Source organism: Salmo salar, chromosome 25 (assembly GCF_965601325.2).
Source record: "Salmo salar chromosome 25, fSalSal1, whole genome shotgun sequence".
Classification (NCBI taxonomy): Eukaryota; Metazoa; Chordata; class Actinopteri; order Salmoniformes; family Salmonidae; genus Salmo; species Salmo salar.
Genome location: NC_138315.1, coordinates 1,657,727 through 1,679,239, shown reverse-complemented (window position 1 = coordinate 1,679,239; position 21,513 = coordinate 1,657,727). Strand labels below are relative to the sequence as shown.

General features: G+C 41.7%; 1 protein-coding gene across 1 annotated transcript; it reads right to left on the bottom strand.

Moving 5' to 3' along the window:
- Positions 1 to 13,920: 13,920 nt before the first annotated feature.
- Positions 13,921 to 17,966, bottom strand: LOC106586041 (zinc finger protein ZIC 5). Its single transcript, XM_014172834.3, has 2 exons — positions 16,765 to 17,966; positions 13,921 to 15,089 (listed from the first exon to the last, which is right to left on the bottom strand). Exons 1-2 carry the CDS (start codon positions 17,822 to 17,824, stop codon positions 14,650 to 14,652), a joined length of 1,500 nt encoding a protein of 499 aa, XP_014028309.1. The 5' UTR covers positions 17,825 to 17,966; the 3' UTR covers positions 13,921 to 14,649.
- Between the last annotated feature and the right edge of the window lie 3,547 nt (positions 17,967 to 21,513).

Below are 21,513 nucleotides of genomic sequence, written 5' to 3'. Positions count from 1 at the left end.
TGGATCAAACTTCATGAATTCTGTGCGTCGTAAAATGTTGTAGTCTATCAACACAAACCGAATCATTGATACTCGGGATATTGGTTTTATTAGACCTTTAGGGTGATATGGGCGAATGTTTTTCATATAGGCTTACTTAAACTACTATTTTGGGGACTTGAAATATTTAGGCCTAAGTCCAAAACTAGGCTACTTTCATAAACTTGTATTATTTCATCCGTGGAGGAATTTCGCCAAGGTAAAATGAGAGCTGCCAGAGGTCGGCCTATATTTATGGTAGGCCTATTCAATTTTGTTTTGTGTTCTAGTTAAAATGTTTACAATATTTTTTTTTTACTGTATGTAACTGTATATCTTATCGGCTAATAATCATTTATTCATGTTGAAAATATCAAGAAATAATGTCTGTTTTGGAGTTTATATACCTTAACTTTTTTGTTGACAATTGCCTCTCTGGCATATCACACTATAAGTAAGCATAACTGACATCCGGTTGTCTCATCCAAGAACATGCTCATATTATCCTTATTATTATTATTATTATTATTATTTCCATCGTGTTTCGTTTCCTAGCTGTCACTGGTTGCCATTGTCCGGGTTTGAGCGATAGGAGACGCCGCCGCCTATACCATCCTCTCCGCACAACTCAATGCTCCACATGCCGGCGTAATGAGGGTTCCTGAGGGGCCCTCCCGGGTAAGGAGGTGAGGTAACCCTGCCACGGACAGCCAGCCGCACGCTCCAACACCTCCATTCGCCTGCTCCCCCGGGCCGCGCCTGCCGAAGCCCCTTCACCGAGAGTTCACGTCCAGCGCGCAAGTTTTGACAACGATAATGATGCGCTCAGTGAGAACGATAAAGGAGGAGGTTGGGTGTATATTTGAATGTTTGAGAGAATCTAGGGAAATGACGGAATGTTATGACTTCTTCGGGCACCCACTTGTACCAGGACCAATTTGCAGCGAGTATGCTATGCCTATGTGCCTGAATTCAGCTAAGCTCGATAAATGAATCCCATGCCACAAATCTTACATTGCCTTACCTCTTAAATAATTACCGTGCAATTAGTGATATTGCTCAAGGCAAGGGTGCAAGTATTCTGGAGGACAGTATGAGGGCACTGATCACCACTTAACTCATATGATGTGACCCCACACACCTCTATCCAGGTAGCCTAATGAACATGCTTAACAGATCCCTCCTGTCGCTGTAAATACTATTTAATGCTTAGTCTAACTGCCTGTCTATAGCCTAAATCAAATCCAACCCAAATTGACTACTTAGTCAGACTCTTTGCACATATATTTAAAAAAAAATACATAAAATGACTTATAACCACCTCTGAACTAAGACTGTCTGGTTGAGGATGTGCTCTGCTTGCTATGATGCCTTGCCACCAAGATCGGTGGGGTTCGTTAGCAAGATCTGCTGTCATTTACCATCGCTAGTGTCAGGGAAGGGCCAAAAGGTGCCGGTCCCTAATGGGGATGGCCTAATTACACTATTAGTCTTCTGATTGGGACAGTCCACTCCTATGTGACCTGAGGGACCAACTGAGACACAGCATTAGGGCCATCATCAGCTTGATAGGACACCCTGGACTCACTCCAATTCGCACACCGGCCCAACAGATCCACAGATGACACAATCTCTATTGCGCTCCACACTGCCCTTTCCCATCAGGACAAAAGGAACACCTATGTGAGAATTCTGTTAATTGACTACAGCTTAGCGTTCAACACCAGAGTGCCCTCCAAGGTCATCACTAAGCTAAGGACCCTGGGATTAAACGTCTCCCTCTGCAACTGGATCCTAGATTTTCTGATGGGCTGCCCCCAGGTTGTGAGGGTTGGCAACAACACATCCGCCACGCTGACTCTCAACACGGGAGCTCCTCAGGGCTGCGTGCTTAGTCCCTTCTTATACTCCCTGTTCACCAATGACTGCGTGGCTGCACACAACTCCAACACCATCATTAATACGGTGGTAGGCCTGATCACCGACGACAATGAGACAGCCTACAGGGAGGAAGTCAGGACAACAACCTCTCCATCAACGTCAGCAAGACAAAGGAGCTGATCGTGGACTACAGGAAATGGAGGGCCGAGCACGCCCCATCCACATCGATGGGGCTGCAGTAGAGTAGGTTGCGAGCTTCAAGTTCCTCAGTGTCCACATCACTAAGGAATTCTCATGGTCCACACACACCAACACAATTGTGAAGAGGGCACGACAATGCCTCTTTCCCTTCAGGAGGCTGTAAAGATTTGGCTTGGGCCCTCAGATCCTCAAGAAGTTATACATCTGCACCATTGAGAGCATCTTAACTTGCTGCATCACTGCCTGGAGGGTAGTGTGTTGCCCAGTACATCTGTGGGGCCTAGCTCCCTGAAATCTAGGAATTGTCAGACTCCAGTCACCCAAGTCATAGACTGTTCTCTCTGCTACTGCATGGCTAGCGGCACTGATGCGTTGTCTTGGCTGTGTGCTTAGGGTCGTTGTCCTATTAGATGTTGAACCTTCGCCCCAGTCTGAGGTCCTGAGTGCTCTGGAGCTGGTTTTCATCTTTTCCTTCATCCTGACTAGTCTCCCAGTCCCTGCCACTGAAAAACATTCCTGCAGCATGATGCTGCCAACACCATGCTTCACCGTAGGGATGGTTCCAGGTTTCCTCCAGACATGACACTTGGTATTCAGGCCAAAGAGTTCCATCTTGTTTTCATCAGACCAGAGAATCTTGTTTTCTTTAGGTTCCTTTTGGCAAACTCCAAGAGGGCTGTCATGTGCCTTTTAACGAGGAGTGGCTTCCATCTGGCCACTCTACCATAAAGACCTGATTGGTGGAGTGCTGCAGAGATGGTTGTCCTTTCGGAACTCTGGAGCTCTGTCAGAGTGACCACTGGGTTCTTGGTCACATCCCTGACCAAGGCCCTTCTCCCCATATTGCTCAGTTTGTCCGGATGGCCAGCTCTAGGAAGAGTCTTGGTGGTTCCAAACTTCTTCCATTTAAGAATGATGAGAGGCCACTGTTCTTGAGGACCTTCAATACTGCAGACATTTCTTGGTACACTTCCTCAGGTCTGTGCCTTGACACAATCTTGTCTCGGAGCTCTACGGACAATTCCTTCGACCTCATGGCTTGGTTTTTGCTCTGACATGCACTGTCAACTGTGGGACCTTATATAAACAGGTTTGTGCCTTTCTAAATCATGTCCAATCAATTGAATTTACCACAGGTGGACTCCAATTTGTAGACACATTTCAAGGATGATCCAATGGAAACAGAATGCACCTGAGCTCAATTTCAAGTATCATATCAAAGGGTCTGAATACTTATGTAAATAAGGTTTTTCCGTTTTTTATTTTTAATACATTTGCAAAATGTTTTTCGCTTTGTCATTATGGGGTATTGTGTGTAGTATTCAGTCACAAAATGTAACAAAATGTGGAAGTCAAGGGGTCTGAATACTTTCCGAGTGCAGTGTATAGCCAAGTTATTGTTACTCATTGTGTATTTATTCCCTGCAATTATTTTTTTATTTTTTTATTTTTTATTCTGCGTTGTTGGGAAGTAAGGATTTCACTGTCTACACCTGTTGTTTTCAAAGCATGTGACAAATACGATTTAATATAATTTTATTTGATTTAATTTGACAGATGTAAGTTGTTCATATCACATTTTCAATTTAGTAGCTCAAATAATCTCTGAGAAATTGACTAAAATGCTAAAATGTTACAGCCATCCCTGGTCTCCCCAATGTAGTAATTAGCTAATGGTAAATTTGCTAGCCGTTCCTGTAATACGCCCACCCATCCTGTCCAACCAACCACTATCCTTTCATTTTTTGCTTCAGTAACCTTCTCTCTTATACAGTGTAACCATACGAAACATACCATACTATACCATATAATTTGTAAATCGCTCTGGTTAAGAGCGTCTGCTAAATGACTTAAATGTAAATGTAAATACCAAACATAACATACCATACCAAACATAACATAATATACCATACCAAACATACCATACTATACCAAACATAACATACCATACCAAACATAACATAACATACCATACCAAACATAACATATCATACTCATTTCAGTGTCACAGATGCACCTTTACTATGTTAAGTCTTTGAGGCCAGGCTGCACCTCCACTCTGCATGGCCCTGGTGACGCAATGTGGCCCTGGTGACGCAATGTGGCCCTGGTGACGCAATGTGGCCCTGACTCGCGCCAGGGATTCTTCACCGCTAGTTTATGTGCGTATCCCCCCGGATTAGAGCCCCATTGAAGACCTGGGGGTTTGGAGTTATTTGGGGACCACGCTTGGCAAACGGCCCACAATGAGCGACAGAGGAGGAAAACAATGTAGGAGTCAGTCAGATCCCTGCCTCTGGAGGTGGAATGCCCCTGCTTGAACCAAAGCTCATTTGACCAACCATCCCAGCTGGCAAATTTGGACATTTTTTGGTTGTTTCTGTCTGTCTGGCTCGGTTTTGTTCGGCCTCTGCCTTTCTCTCACTATCTCTCTCTCTCTTTATCTCTCTACCTATTTTGTGCCACCCATACGTGTTTGTGCCACCCTCTCTCTCCTTTCTCTACCTGGTTTTGTCGATCTCTCTCCCTCTGTTTTTTATCCTCCCTTCTTTCTTGTTTGCCAGAATGATGGTCCTGCTCTCCTCTCCTCTCCAGCTGTGAGAGAAGGATTTTCTCCACTTTTGAAACTGACCTTCTTCGCAAAGTGAGGGGAAGCGTTCAGGCTCCGGCCTCTGATGTGTCAGCCATGATAGTTCCACACAAATCTGGTGGAGATCCTTCCCACTGGGCACAGATGTCAGTTCAACGTCTAGTTTTGATTTACATTTGGTTGAGTTGTCAACTAACGTGAATTCAACGTGAAATCAACAAAAAAATGTACCATGTCATTGGATTTAGATTAAAAGTTGGATTAAAACAGACAAAATGCCCTTACGTTGATTCGTTTTTGCAAATCCAATCAGTTTAATGCTTTGGTTCAACGTCATCACATAGATTTTTGGGGTTGAAATAATGTGGAAACAATGTTGATTCAACCAGTTTTTACCCAGTGGGTTATCTGTGCCCACGACGGAAGGGGTGGCTCTGGGGGGAAAAGAGGGATGAAAAATGGAGGGAGAGAGATACGGCGTATCCAAGAAGTGTCATTGAAACATTTTGACCCAATCCACAAGGCATGTAATTAAGACACAGATTTGGATAAAGCAAAAAAGATAGAGATGTTAAATTTGGTTTGGGGAAGATGGTGAATGTGATCCCTTTAAAGGTCAAGAAATCAATTTGGGGGGTTGATTTTGTTAGAGTTGAATGTATTTTTACAGGACATTGCTTTTATGGTCTTTATGCAGATCACCGCTGCATCAAAGCATGTTTTCAAAAGCACTCCTAGAATATCAGAAAACTTTCAGTTAAATTTTTGCTTACTTTTAGCTGCACATTCTTGTGCATTTTTAAAATTGAAACCTTAATAGCCTTGATAATTGACCAATGTGTCATTACAGATAATGTGCTACAAACCTGCTGACAATACCTGTTGTGATGTTTTGTCAACACCTCAAACATGTTACAACCTTTCTATACATTACCATTGCTTTGTACCTATACTAGGAGAGGCCTACACACCAACCCCTTTGTTACCAGGTGTGTTTTTTGTATTCTAACCTTACCCTAACACTAAACCAATTATATGTATTGCCTTAACTTAACCCAGCCGCTAACTATAACCATAACCAATTGGGATTGGTTGCCTAAACTTAATCAACTTAACCAAACACTAAACAAATCACATTAGTTTCTGCCCAGGAGTAAAAGCTGCCTTCAGAACAAGATTATAATAGGAAAACTCTGCTATGCTGTTCTCATAGCAGCATTACATTTTTACAGGACCCGCTCAAGGTAAGCATGGCCCCAGTGTAACACTGTAACGCCATCCAACAAACAAACTGTGCATCTCCTAAAACATTCCCTTCCTCTCACGGGATACAACCCAACCACAACACAGTTCCACCCCCTACCACCTGGGGATCTCTTGGAAGAGCCCTGCGTTTATGGTGCATTTCCAAACAGGATTTACCCCTGTGTTTTTCTCCAAAACGCTCAGACTTTTCTGTTTTAATTTACTCGGGCCGGCACCCGTGTCTCACTGGGCCATGGCTGTGGCAGACCTGCTCTCACTTGGAGCCAAATCCAGGCCACAGTAACTTTTCAACTGTAATTTACATAACAATGGTTAACTGTGAACTTTAATACCTTCTCACAAAGCAACTGTTTTGATAATGCAGAGGTTGTTGATTCTGCTCTTCACAAGTCCTCATTGTCAGCCCTAGCTATGGAAACACAATGTCCCTAGTATAACATAAAGGTGAATACACTAGTGTAACATTGGTGTTACCGTTGAAAAGCAGCATTATAGGGTTTTACAGGCCCCCGTCACACCCGAGGAGAGACTCGTGAAGTAGTGCACTTAAGGGCCCTATACACACCCTACGCGAACAGAGCAACTGAGTTATTTTCCTAAATTTGAGCCACATAAAAGTGTGTTGAAATACTAGAAAACTACGCTGCGTTTGTGTAAAGTGTGTTGAAATACTAAAACTACGCTGCGTTTGTGTAAAGTGTGTTGAAATACTAGAAAACTACGCTGCGTTTGTGTAAAGTGTGTTGAAATACTAGAAAACTACGCTGCGTTTGTGTAAAGTGTGTTGAAATACTAGAAAACTACGCTGCGTTTGCGTAAAGTGTGTTGAAATACTAGAAAACTACGCTGCGTTTGTGTAAAGTGTGTAGCGGCCTTTAGTGTCCGGCTCATGTGGTTGTCCGTGGATGACCTTGCTTCCCTCACCTACTGCCTTGGAGTGGCTCCCAGTCCCAGGAATGGGGCCTTTGGACCAGCACCAAGTCTCTACCCCCACAGATGTTACTGAGTGTCCAGATATTATGTCAGGTTCTCTGGGATGGAGGCAGGCAGGGGGAGAGTGAGCATTGGTTTTGAGTTTGACTGGGGTTGATGACTGGGGTGGATGCATGGCTTGGGAAGTAGCCATACAGCCAGGCAACCATACACACAGCAATATGTTTTAAGAGCACAAAATCAGTGAGGCAATCAGGAATGTGCAGATGACTAAAGCATGAATTGAAGTATTTACATGAAATGTAAAGATGAATTATTTAGCGTCAAATGGCCTCCTACATATAGTTTTCGATATCCTTTTGCATTGAAGCAAGTCTTTCTGCTCAATAAGTGCATTGTTTGGCACATAAGCCTACTGTAGGGGCTCCCGAGTGGTGCAGCGGTCTAAGGCACTGTATCGCAGTGCTAGAGGCGTCACTACAGACCCTGGTTCGATCCCGGGCTGTGTCATAACTGGCCGTGATCGAGTGTTCCCATAGGGCGGTGCAGAATTGGCCCAGCATCATCCCCTTAAGGGAGGGTTTGGCTGTGGTAGGCCGTCATTGTAAATAATAATTCGTACCTACTGACTTGCATAGTTAAATAAAAAATAAACTGTACATTTTATTATTTTGAATAGGGCCATCAATAGGCCAATAATGACAACAAGGGGAAAGTGTTTTTGTTTAGGATAAGGAATCTGATTCAAGTTTAGAAATATTTCTTAAATAAATTGTCTATGTAAGTTCGATCAGTTGATATAGCCTAATAATGGAATTGATATTTGGTTTGTATTATAAGTTTTTACCTTTTGCACTTTGGAACATTTACAATGATTCATACTTTACAGACAATAAAAAGAATGGGTAGTATTGAGCAGCTCATCGATTTCCGTTCGTCCGAATAGTTCAACGTAGACATGTAGATCATCAAACTCATTCAGGTGATTCCCTTGAGAGGACAAGTTCAAAAGAATGGGCCTACTTTATTACTAACAGAAGAATAATATAATAAGAAATTGACAACGTTTTTAGGCCTATGCGTGGCTATTTTAATTGAAAATACAGTTGATCATTATAATTAACAGATTTGCTATAGCCTACTAAAATAATGAATGTATTACATCACTGAATCTTTCGTGGATGTAGGCTATATATAACCCTAATATCTAGGCTATAGACCTTAACAATGACAATCTATCGATATTGTTCACTTTTCTAATATTTGGGTGTTTAATCACAATTTTATGAAAAATAACACTTCCTCAGAATAATAAACTGACGCAGGAGAAGTTTTCAAAGTAGACACCTCCTAAATTGTTTTGGTTGACATGCTGGTCTTACTTTAATGTTGGCACTGCCCCCCCACCCAACTCTGCAACTGAGGCCAGTGCATTTGTATTTGCCGACGGTTTTGTTTGTAAAGTAACAAAATAGGCTCCCTTTGAAGTCATTAGGCATGCTCCACACGTGAGAACACTTGTTTGGCGCAAAACTGTGCTACCAAAATGAACTTTACCTCCTTTTTGAGTACTTTTGAATGAATGTTCTAAATACGAGATTGAAACATTGAGGATCATGTTGTTGGTACACTGTGCAAACAAGACGAGTCACAGGCAAACAAAACCTGATTGTAGGCTATCAACCCGCTGGGTTTTCCACTATAACGGTATAACAAAAATCAAGCTTTTCACAGCTAATTACAAATAAATGATGATGTGCTCACAAAGTAATTGATTTAATGAAGTTCCGATGAAACTATTAAAACCGGGTATAGGTCAGGACAGTCCCCCCCCCCCCCCCCCCCCGGCGTGCCCATTTTCGGATGTTTAACTCTACCACTCCTTTCGGAAAGACATCGGGGCTAATAGGTGAAACCACAGCTGCTCGAGTGAGGGTCGAGGGGAAAAAGTACTCCTCCTTTTATGCGTCCAGACCACGAACAGCCACTCACCCAGTCCCTAATCTAACAGGACAACACATTTCTCGAACTTTCCCCATGCTTTCAAACATGCATCATTGAGTTCAAGCGGAATTCGCCCACGTCCGTTCTCTAAAGTTTCCCTACTGGACCAGAAAGATTCGATCCTTACACTCTATAAAAGTCGCTAGTTCAGCCAGGATCTTTTCATTTTTTGACAGGTCGGCGCGTAGGCTACATAAGTACTCACTGTGCGCTGAGCAGAAAACATTGCCTATGTCCGCTGTCTCGATAAATCTTTGGCGGTTTGGAAGGTGGGAGCTGACCGGGTGATGTAGGATGTTCAACTGCAACTGGATTCTACCGTTTTCTCACTTATTCATGTAACTTAAGACACTAGCCAGGTAGGGTGCTAGGAAGAGTTTGGCAAAATGCCTAGATAATGAACATGTGCCCAGTTTTCTGGGTCTTGCCTGCATAGCACGCTGAGGAGGGAGCAACTGAATCGTTATATCAGATGTAAGAAAGTCAGAGACTGTCTGTCTGACACCAAATAGACAACATGAGGGTTTAAAATGTACACATATGTTTCCATCATGGGATGTGTTGGGATAGAGGAGCTTGACCCTCACAGTGCATGGTGTTTTAGAAAGAGTGACAAATGGCAGCTTGGTCCAGACAAATCATTTTGCAGGGGGAAAATGACAACCATTTGTTATGCAATACATTATAAGATAGAAACGCATACAATAATAACGAGATAATATTTGATATATTAATCTGCATTAACCTAAATGTTGATGGCCTTTTGTACAATGACGACAATGTAGAATAATCGAATAGCCTATCCCTCGACGCTATTGTCTTCAACAAGTGTTTTGTAATGCTCACGTCCTTGTTGATATAATTGAAAACAAATTACTAAAATAGGCACCACCAATCATCTGAATATATTGCAATGTATTTCATTATGAACAATTAAAATATTAATGACATGTCTGTTATATTGTCATAATTGGTTATGAATTAATCCCATGATATATTTTATCACAAGATATATTTGCAATAACTTTAAATTATTGCATCATTACACAAGTGTATCCCAGACAAATCGGGAGTTGTAAATTGAATCGACAAGGAGACAAAACTAGGCTAACCTTGTGAGCTTCGCCTTTCATTGGCAGAGGTACGGGGACAAAGGGGAGGCATTGCTCGCTTACAATCACTTTAATTAACATCAGCTTCAAAAGTTAGGGAGAAAATAAAAAAAAGATGAGAGCCCTCCAAATTCTGTCCACTTGACGGGGTTTTCAGGTGGTAAACCTCACTATTTATCCTAGGGCTTTTAGGCTAAAACATTCTAAACCTGTCTCACCACCAAAGGTAATAGTTTAGCCACAATTATGTTGTCAGACACATGAAGAATGGGATGTTTGATATTTTGAGAGGGAAACGTTTCTGTCAGCCAGCGGGGCAAAGCCGTCGCAATGTGCTGCTTTTCGACTGACTTGGGAAGTGTACAATTTGTGTAGGCAACCTTGTTTTCTTAGTCCCAATATTCTTATTATGTGTATCCTGAATTATCATATATATAAAGTTGGCATCCCATGAGATGCTTTTGTAAAGAATCAAGTATGAACCATAACTTTAAGTGGAGCAAAGATGTTGCTGTTTTATCTGAGGCACAGGTGCAATGGACCAAATAGGCTACATCTTAGTTGGTTATATTATAAGGGAACAGAAACTCAGTAGGCCTATAGCCAAAAAGACTAGGTCTAGACCACAAACAATTGTATTTATGCTCTGTGTGCTGAACTTCAGAGAGAATGGTAATTCTTGTAAAATCTGACAAGACAACATTTGTTTTGGTCCTACGGTCGTCTCCGAAATTATCATTCAGCCCTTCTAAAGGGCGAAATGAGAGAGAGGGCGAGAACAAGCGGCGTTTTCCCCGCGACTTCTGCTTTGTCCTTGCCAAAGTGGCGTCTGCATGTCTGACTCGGCCGGTTACTGATTTGCAGGCGGCGTGGTAAGGTGGGCCATGTAAGTGATTTCCACGGGCATCCCACTAAAGGAGAACAAATCGCTGACAAAGGAGAGCCTTTCCCATTCAGTGCCGTCGTTAGGACAACCCAAAACTATTCATCAGATAATAAGTTCTACTTCAAAGCGTTTCTCATTGAACGGTGACTGCTTCACTCCTTTTTATTAAGTCCGCCCTTTTCACGCCGAGGGAACTATCTCTTTGGTTATTTTTCATCGTGTTTATTTTGCAACATTCACGGAGCACTTGTTTTAAATAAATAGAAGAGGATTTCGCCTTTGTCCAAATAAGGGTTTATGGATAAAAGGAGAGGCGACAAAAAAAGCGAGACGATTGCTTGTTTTCAATAAAACTTGATTGTCTTCCATAAAACGTGTTTGCTGACAAAGTCGGAGAAAAAGTGAACATTGACTTAACCAACGTTTCAAGCAAGGTCAATTTAACTGCCTTGTGAGGGAGATTAATGTTAGAGATTCTGTCATTTTTTTGTTGCGTTGATCAATTGTCATAGCAATCAGTGCTTCATATTGGTAAGCCTACATCTCAACACATAAGTCTGCTTTTTCACTCAGTGTGGAATGAAACTTTGTACCGGTTGATTAGGTGCTTGTTTGTGTGTTTTTTTTCTGTTCAGAGATGGATGCGCAACCCTTGCATCCTCTTTTTGCAGCTTGTTCTACATGACACAGAAACCAGACTCAAGAGGCCATCTCATGCTAAGGGATAAAGACTAAACACTCTCACAAATGTTACTTATGGAGTGCAAAGGCAGCATTGGATCAAGCATTCTATTATTTCACTAATTTCATTGTAATTGGCACACTATTTGAGACAATTGAAGTTCACCTGTGCCGGTTGTAGGCCTGAATGTATAAATTCACCTTTTTGCCTATTCTTTGCCCATCTTATAGCACCATACATTTTCACATAAAAAATAGCAAAACAACAATAGAGTGTGTCCCTGCATTCCATCTTCCGTCAACAATATATGGGGGCAAAACAAGAACAGCACAGGCTGTTCTTGTTTTGCCCTTTTATGTGAAAATATAGGGCTGTCTGTGTCGACACATGAGTCTTTTTGGGGGAGAAGGTGCACTGTGCGCTTTGATGATCGTCCATTTAGTGGCAGTTAGTGTTTTTTTTTACCAGACATATTCAAATGTGAGCGGCTCGTTCCCCAATTGTCATAGAATTCCTAACGCACCATGAAGAGTGTCAAAGCGGCGGGCCTTCGGCTCAGAAGTATATCAGGTCTTTGAAGTGGTGCAGGACTCGCTTTGGTCAATTTTAATTCTATACATTGGACAGGGGCGACGTTTAAAGTGAGATTTTGCGTTTTAATGGAGGAAATAAGACGGGGACTTGTTTTATATACTTCGTACAAGGTCCTGCGTATTGTCAGATCTTTTATATTTAATTTTTACCATGGATGATTCATGCCTCGGTTGCTTGTGTTGTCCCACTTTTTAGAGACAACATTAGGGGGCTATACGTTTCCCCATTTGCTCTGCTGATTGGTTTATTTATGCCAGCCCCTTCTTGGGCCTGTTGTATGTGAGTTACTACTTAATAGTGAAAACTTTAACTGTCAATAATTATGAATTTTTCTTTGGCAATGTGTTTGTAGCCTAAGTTACTTCGATCGTCTGTAGGCTGTAATAATGTGATAACAGCTATACAAGGTGCGGCAGGTAGCCTAGTGGTTAGAGCGTTGGGCCAGTAACCGAAAGTTTGCTAAATCGAATCCCTGAGCTGACAATGTAAAAATCTGTCGTTCTGCACCTGAACAAGGCAGTTAACCCACTGTTCCTAAGCCGACATTGTAAATAAAAATGTGTTCTTAACTGACTTGCCTAGTTAAATAAAACAATAAAACAACTGATTTGACCAGCAGTTGCGTTTACTGCATGTAAACAAGTACATTCTATATCTTCTTGATTAAGGAATGGCATCCGGCACTGGCAGGCCTCCTGAATTCCACGAAGAAACAATAAAGTTATGCAAACCAAGAAACATCTATTAACTCGGCCTTGTGTGTTTATTCAGCTTTAGCTTGAATTTATACTGTCAATTGGATCACGAACATCAAGGGTCTGCACAATCATAGCTGTTTCATCAACACTTTTTATCCAACATAACCAACGGCACCACGCACCTCATAGAGAAAAACACAGTCACTGCAAAGGGCATGCGAGAGGAGGGACGTTTCACATTACACTGCCTATATTCAAGTAAAGAATAATACTTTACACTGCCTATATTCAAGTAAAGAATAATACTTTTTCTTTTACAGAACAAGATCAAAAGCATCAGTAAGCTACTACTTATTCACCAAAATGTACATTATTATTCTTTGGTGTCTCTGTAAATCCAGTACAACATTAATACCAGCAAATAAATTACAATGTACAAAACAACAGTCTTCGTAATTAAGACTAAGAACAACAATCACGAGCATTAATACAATTATATACAAATCCGACCGTTAGGGACAAAACCTGTCAGTGTACATATTTATGGTCTCGAAGGACTTATTCGTAGGCTACTCTTTAACGAGTGAAAAACACTGGTGTAATTTTTTTTGCATCAAATATAGTCTTAAATACTTCTTAAATAGCCTAGGACAAAAAAATATATATCCTAACTTAGTCATTGTATTAATATCAAAACTACGTATGAACCCTTTAAGACACTTAGCTGTTAGCCATGATTATTTTGATTCCTGTTTATGACTTAATTGGGTCATGTGTGTGCGACATGTCTCTCGCTCTCTGCAGGTGTTCGAAATTCAATTGGATGTTTACATTAGTTCTCGCATCTACTGTGAGGTATTCAGAAGAAAAATGGAATGCAACCACCATTTTGGGATGTTTCGTGTTCAAGGCTCATGTACTTTGCGTGAGCCACAACGTCTGTTTTCTCCCTTCTGTCTGAGATTAGACATTGACGAATAAGACATGTTACACTTCGAGGGGTTGCGATCATATGGACAATGTCAATGTAAGCATAATTAAGCACTTATGACTTAATCATGTTAAAAGATGCATGCATGCATGTAAATGTAGCCCGCATATGTAGGCTATGTAGGGGTTTTTCCAAAGGCTTTTATCCTTACGAATGACATTGTATTTATGTTTTCAGTAGCCTATATTTAGGCTTCTCTTGGTCCTCTTAATATATGATTTCCTTTTCTCAAATAATACTGGTGATTGTAGCTTTTCTATATTGAGACTTGTTGATATGTTGATACATTCAGCTCTTTAGAAAGGAAACAAAGAGGGCACGTTTTAAAGGCAGTTGTTGTTATTCATCATCTGACATCCGCAGCGCTATTTCTTGCTTCATAAAGTCCAATTAATATGCTTACAGCCAGTACAGTCCTCGTGCACTTATTAGGTCTTACGCTTCGATCACACTGACAGTGTCATTGCATTATGGTACACCAGAATGACATTCATTTCCAATGAAACGCTGCGTTTGCCTTGCAGCATTGCGTTGCAGAGGCAGTTGCAGTGCGTTCGGGGTGGTGCATACGTTGATTAATCGAACTGTATGGGTCAAACTGTATGTGTATACAGCTTGACAGTAATGATAGCAGAAGGTGAATGTTGGAACTGTTTGTTGCATACTTATCCAGATGATGCTGCGTCTTATTTTGCAATAACACTGTCGGTGTGTTTGAAGCGTTAGGCTACTACACATATACACATTTGAGAGACAATTTTGGGAATTATTTTTCTTCTTCTGTTTGTAAACATTAGAGCATTGTCCTTGGGTCTGAATTTCTGAAAGTGTCCTCCTCTTCAGAGTCCGTCGTTGGCACATTGCTGGATGGGGTGTGGAGATGGTTGGGTCCCCCGCTCCCCTGGCACACGTACCACTCATTAAGGTTGGTAACCTGAGGCGAGAGATTTGCTGACCGGTTCCTGTGCGGTTCGGAGGCGGGCGAAAGGGGCGCGCTGAGAAGGTTTGTAGTGGAATGGTACGAAGCGTTGGCGGAAGGGGGCGGGGGCGACTTGCAATGGACTTTCATGTGCTTTCGCAGCGAGCTGGGGTGCGTGTAGGACTTGTCACAGCCTCGGACTTTGCAGTAGTAAGGCTTGTCACTCGTGTGGACGTGTGAGTGCTTCTTCCGGTCACTGCTGTTGGCGAATTTCCTGTCGCAGCCGTCAAACTCGCACTTGAAAGGCTTCTCTCCTGGAAGAGATGGAGATGGAGACATGTATCATTAGGCTACTCATATCCAATAACTCTCCGGAAAGGGTGCATGTACCATAACATAATGTGCACTTTGTGTTTCAAAAACATGATGAAGACATTTTCTATTGGCCTTTATAAAAACATTTCGGCAAAGTCCAAGGAGAATAATAAAGTTACCAAATGGATAGGACCATTAACCATTTCTATGACATCAACAATATATTCCCAGCAAACAGCAATGTCAATTCCTTTTCATTTGGCCTATACTAACTATTATGGATGTTTCCACTTATTCAACGTGGACGTCCACATGCTCTATCCAAACTAGGACTATAATTGAATCCATCGCGTAACTGCCTGGTAACATAGCACTTCCCGCAGTAATTACTCCATAAATGGTCGGTGTGGCAGCCCATTCTGCCGCAAGGGCTTCCTGTCCGACATACCATGTCTATTATACATCTACTCCCGCCGCCACTCCTCTCCCACATGTACTAGGCATGTTCCTGACTGACTGACTTACATGAAACACAGGGTGGCCCGTGGGCTAACCTGCGTCAACGCGTGGGGGAAATGTGTAGCCTATACAGTAATGAGGAAACAAGTGCATTGGTAGGCCTAAATTGATGTATTTTTTTATCAAGATAATCCTATATGTTGTAATGCTTGTATTGTCACATGATTTCATGATTGTAAAATGGACAATTCAAAATATAAAAAACATGCACCAGGCTATCAAGATCTCATGCTTTCAAAGCATGGATATGGTGTTGGAGCAGCCCCTTCCCTCTGGGCACACATCAGTCTTGGGAGCCATTTGCTTTCCAAACAGGCCAGCCCTTAATGACACACTGGCTTCATCTTCAATAAGTAGTCGTGTGAGTTATAAGTTGGAAAGTTTACCTGCTTTGCAGGCTATTCGGTAACATAGCACGCGCGGCACTGCACACTGTATTGCATCACACTACAAGTGTTTAGACTGTTTTGCATTAACGGCATGCTGTTGTTGGCCTATAATGGCAAGTTCTAGGCTACTGTTTATCAATTTGGAAGCAAAGTGGCCCGTTTTCGCTTTGTTGTTTATCTTCAGCCTGCAATTATTGTGAGTCAAGTTTCGATGTGGTTATCATCAGCCTACAACACAGTCTAAAACTGTTATAACTTCAACCAAAAAATAGATGGTTTAATTTTCACCCGGAGCTCGATATAGTAGCGTATAAAATCAGTACATAGAGATTGACCTGATGGTTGTTTCTGCTGCGACGATTCGATAAATCAACATAGCAGTAACATGAGCCATAAAGGCGTAAACGTCTTCTACGGACTACACGTGGTATTCACTCACTTGGAAATAAGTAAGCAAGTTTCACAAACCATATGGCATAACCACCCACGTCTAGTTTCAATGTCTAACAAGCTTATGTTTCAGAAACTGTACATCAAATCAGGCGATGCCTTGGCTCGACTGTATGAATAGTTAGTTGTATTCGATTAAATCTCGTTCCCGTTACTTTTACGCAGTTAAAAATACAACTTTTCACAATACATATTTGTTGTCTACAACGAAAAGTTTCTTTAAAAGTGTCCACGCTTCTAAGCTACTATGATTACAGATATCTATTTCTGTTTTTTTGATGCAGCTCTAAAATAATACGGGCGCACTTTCACTGACCTGTGTGTGTCCTTTTATGAATCTTTAGATTCTCCGAGCGAGCGAACACTTTTCCACAGCCGGGGAAAGGACAAGGGAAGGGTTTCTCTCCCGTGTGAACTCGGATGTGGTTTATTAGTTTGTACTTCGCCTTAAAAGCTTTCCCCTCGCGTGGACATTCCTCCCAGAAGCAGACGTGACTGTTCTGCTCCGGTCCCCCGACGTGCTCCACGGTGACATGGTTGACCAGCTCATGCATGGTGCTGTAAGTTTTGGAGCAGGGCTTCTTTGAAGTTTGCTCTTGATCAATCCATTTGCAGATTAACTCTTGCTTGATGGGCTGCCTCATGTATCTCAAAAACGCCCCCGCGGCTCCGTGAGGAGCAGAAGCGATGTTCACATTGAGGTTCATGGAGTTGTAGCTGTGGAGAGAAGAAGGTCCATAATGCTCGGGCCTGTGGACGAAGTGCTCTGGCCTGCCGTAGATGTCCCCCGGTAGACCCAAACGCATCTGCCCGTTGAGGGCATGGTGATGGTGATGGTGGGCACCTGGTGCTGCCTGGTCGTGGAGTCCAGAGAAAAGTGGAAGGGCACAAGTCTCGGCGTGCCCATAAGCACCTGTTGGGGAGATGAACATGCCATGGTGATGAGGGGAGGAGGCTGAACTATGCTGGTCGCCAAGTGCATGCATAGCCGAGGCTGAGAGTTCTCTCCTGAGGATGTAGTCCCTGCTGTTAGAGTAGCCTGGGTGAGGAGCCACGGGGTAACCAACTGTGGTCTGAGTAGAAGTGAAGGATGCTGCTGCCGCTGCGACGGTCTGGGCTTCAGGATAGCTCTGAATATGCTGAGAGGGGCTAAGTTTGAGAGCATTTGTCTGTGCCATGTGCTCGGGTCCAAATGGAGTGAGTGCCACTCCGGGGTCGTTGCCCATCTCTCCAGGGTGGTGGTGAGCATGGTGGGAGTGAGGGTGATGCCCCCCTAGCCCCGGGAAGCCTGTCATATTCTGATGAGGAAGAGGTTGAGTCGCTGCCAAATCCGCTAATCTTATCGCCGGATTCCTCTTGCTCAAAGGGGACTCCATTACTAACTACACTGTCAAGTCCATCCACTCTCACCACTATTGTTTCTCCCCCCACCACCGCGATTTTCTAAAACATTAAAATATATGTATATAAGCGGTCTATATAACTTATTTTGTCCTGCCTCCAACTCTGCTTGTTCCTTTCCCCACTCTGTCCTCAAGCGATTGGCAGAACATACAACAGTTGGAGGACGCAGTAGGGAATACAGTTTAGAAATGGCACTGCGGGTATTGGACGGATTTAGGTGACTGGCAGTTAAGAGAACGAAGCGATTGGCTGTCGTTCAGCGCAGGGGCTCAGCGGGGTTCCGCCCCCTCGCTCTCTTTATCGCTGTTGACTCCAAAATGTTGTAGGCCTACTCACGAAGTTACCAGTAAATATGTTTATGCCCTCGGTGTTTACTGGGGGCTGGCGCATGTGGATACAATGTAGGACGTCTACAGTAGGCTATACAGACGTTCATCTCTTCTTTTTCTTTTCCAGTGATTGGCGTAACCACAATGTAGAAAACACTTTTTTTTTCAGCATAACTCAAATACATGGACTTTTATTCAGGTCAAATTAAATGAATACAAACAAATAATAATGGAGATAATTAGCCAATCAAATACATGTAAAGCCATGGTCTGAAACAACTTATACTCGAGACTAACGCCCATAGGGGAAGCTTGTGTCCACAACACTTCAAAGTAGTGATTCAAATTCGGTGTCTATTATTTGTATTTATTGATGTAGTATACAATATGCATGTTTTTATTTGCATACAATCATATTTAATAAAGCCTACCGCCATAGCATATTTCCTCTTTAAAATAAATAGGCTAGAAAAATGTCCACTTGATATGTGTGACATGCAGGCCTACTATGCAGTTGACGTCTGTCCATGTTACGTTTCTGATTTATTGAGTTAGGCTATTGCAACTCTATAGACTAGTAGCCTAATACAGTAATGCACAAGTTGTGCAAGTGTCAAGGAGTACAACTGGATATTGTTTAATACTGTTCAACAATCCGTGCATAAAGCATAGTCGGAATATTTGGCTTTTATTTTGTGCTAATATATGGAGATATACATGTAGCTTAGATATAGCCTACAAGCACATACTGTAGAAAGAATGGAATATTTTATCAATCCAAGACAAGTGTTTGCCAGAGAAAAGAGTTGATATATGAATTGTATTATTGAAATGGATGCCAATGAATTCATTTAAAGTAGGCTACACACCGCGCAGAGTGCCACATTTCACAAGTTGAACATGTTGCATATAAAAATCATGTCCATCTTTTAGTCTTTAGCCAACATTTGATGAACAAATCGCATAGACATTGTATCCAACTCATTGATGTGATGAGGTAAACGTTGTCATATTTTAAGACCTATCAATTTATTTTACAAAATTACTTTCGAAATCTAAGGTTTCAGCATTGCCCCATGCATGGAGGAAGTTGAGTTGTGTAAATAGTTTCTCCACAAATTGCCACTGATCCTCTCAAAATACGTAGGTTCACTTTTAATGACTTTAGCCATGAATGAAGCAAGAGGAAAGTTGTCAATCTGTTCACCTTTGTTACCTTTTTTCAGATTCATTTGTTTGACCCAAAAGTTTACAACATTAACATATTTCAATGAAATCTGTAAAATTATTATGATCAAATAGTCACTCTTGGCGTGTATAATTTTTACTTTCCAAAGACTTGAAAATCAACAGTTGCACTCATAGATTATAAAAAAAATCTAATAAATTGGAGCAATCTATTAGGTTTCAAGAGGGAAAATAATCTCTAAAATGCTTTTAAAATGTCCATGGACGATGCTCAACAACATAAATAGTAGTGCGTAAAATGATCCGTGATATTGACTATCAGAACTTTGGCGTATATGGGTATTGACTTAAAAGGGAGTAGGTCTGCATGCACCTGTGGTATAAACTAATAATTACCATTGGTAGGTCGACTATACGTGCTTCAAAGTGTCATAAAGTATATTCTGTCTTACTTTTAGAATATAAAAAGCCACCATGCATAATTCAACTAAAAAGGAACCACACCTCCCTAGACATTTTTAGAAACCAAATTCATAGATAAGCTACACATAAAAATAACAGGTGTATAGGCTGGCAACTTTTAAATGTATATTTATAGAAATGTCTATTTATCGACCACCTTGGGATACATACAGTATGTTGTTATCACCTACGAACAAGTGGCTCACTCGATAATACGATTCCAATCTCAATGGGATCTCTAGGGTATAATAAAAGCGAATGAATGTATTATTTTACAAAACATATTAGTAAAAAGAAGGGTCCATGGTTAATATGGCTAGATGTTTTTTTAAGTAGCCTAAGCAAAAAAGTACGATAGAATATCCGAATATTGTTAGCCTAATTCAACGAGGAGCACCCGTCTGAACGTAGTTTCTGATTCATTAGAACGCTCCTAAAGCCCGTAAGGCTACTTACTTCAGACGCCCAGCTGGAAGGAGCGAGCGACATCTTTAAAAGTTTTTAAACAAAAGGCGCTTTGTTATAAAAAAGGTTTATTTTACAGAAGAAGTCAAAAGTGCAGCATATGTGGTCTTAACGGGTCATAGGTCAAACATCCATGAATCACACAAGGTCACGGAAACCACACAAGTAACCTTCCAATGCGTCAACATATTGATATTGTCAAATATGAACTAGTGAAATACGCCCCGTTTCCTTCACCTTTGCGTTAGGCGCTGCGCCATTAAGTCATGAAATACAAGGTTTTATTTACTAGCCTTGTTGTCGGACATATTCAGATCATAAGCCATATCGTGAATATTTGGTTAGAATTTATGTGGGAGTTGTTTTCTCTCTAAACCAAAAATAGGCATAATCAAAGGTGTGTTGGTATCAATATATTCATGTCTATACATTTGTATACTGTATTTTATATTTCTAACCATTTTCAAGACTTTCTGTCTCCTCTATTTTCTGTCTCTGAGTAATCTGTTGAAATTCTGGTCTTTGGGGATTTTCAGAAGCCCCCTTTCTCCTGAGTTTGAGGGAAATAAGAACCCACAGATATGCGCCTCTGGTCCGATTGAGTTCTTTCTCTCTAATTTATTTTAATTTTTATCCTATCAAGTGACAGGGAAGGGGGTTTCCACCGAAATAAAGAAGTTCTTTAGAGAGGTCGGCATACGTGACTTTGAACTTGGATCAGCTCCTGCGTGTCCCGCGGTGCGGAGAGAAATTGGAAGAATGGCAGAGAACGCTACGGCTGCCCCCGCTTTGGGGCTGAGAGAGGGACAGGATTCCCAAAGTTTTCAGACGTTCTACTCCCGGTCCCATTATTGACCGCTTTTTTACAGTGTTTGGGAGCCGAGCGGGACAAGAGACAGTTTGATGTGTCTTGGAGCAGGAGGACTTGTGGGACTTGAATTCAATGGAAGTGTAAGTAAACTTCCTTTCACTTTAGTGCGTACATTTCAATGCCCAGCTGTTGTTGGATCCGGTTGATTTTGAACGCAATCCATACAGTAAGCGTTTTGGACGAAAATACTCACGATAGTAGCACATCTTGTAAACTGGCCATGTTTTTGCAGACATGAACAGCCGGCGAGGTTTCTTGTTCTGATTGAGTGAGACTTTATGGTCGGCTATAGCAATTGAAGACCATTAGGCTTTTGGGTCTAGGCTATTTGTTCTATAGAGATCTA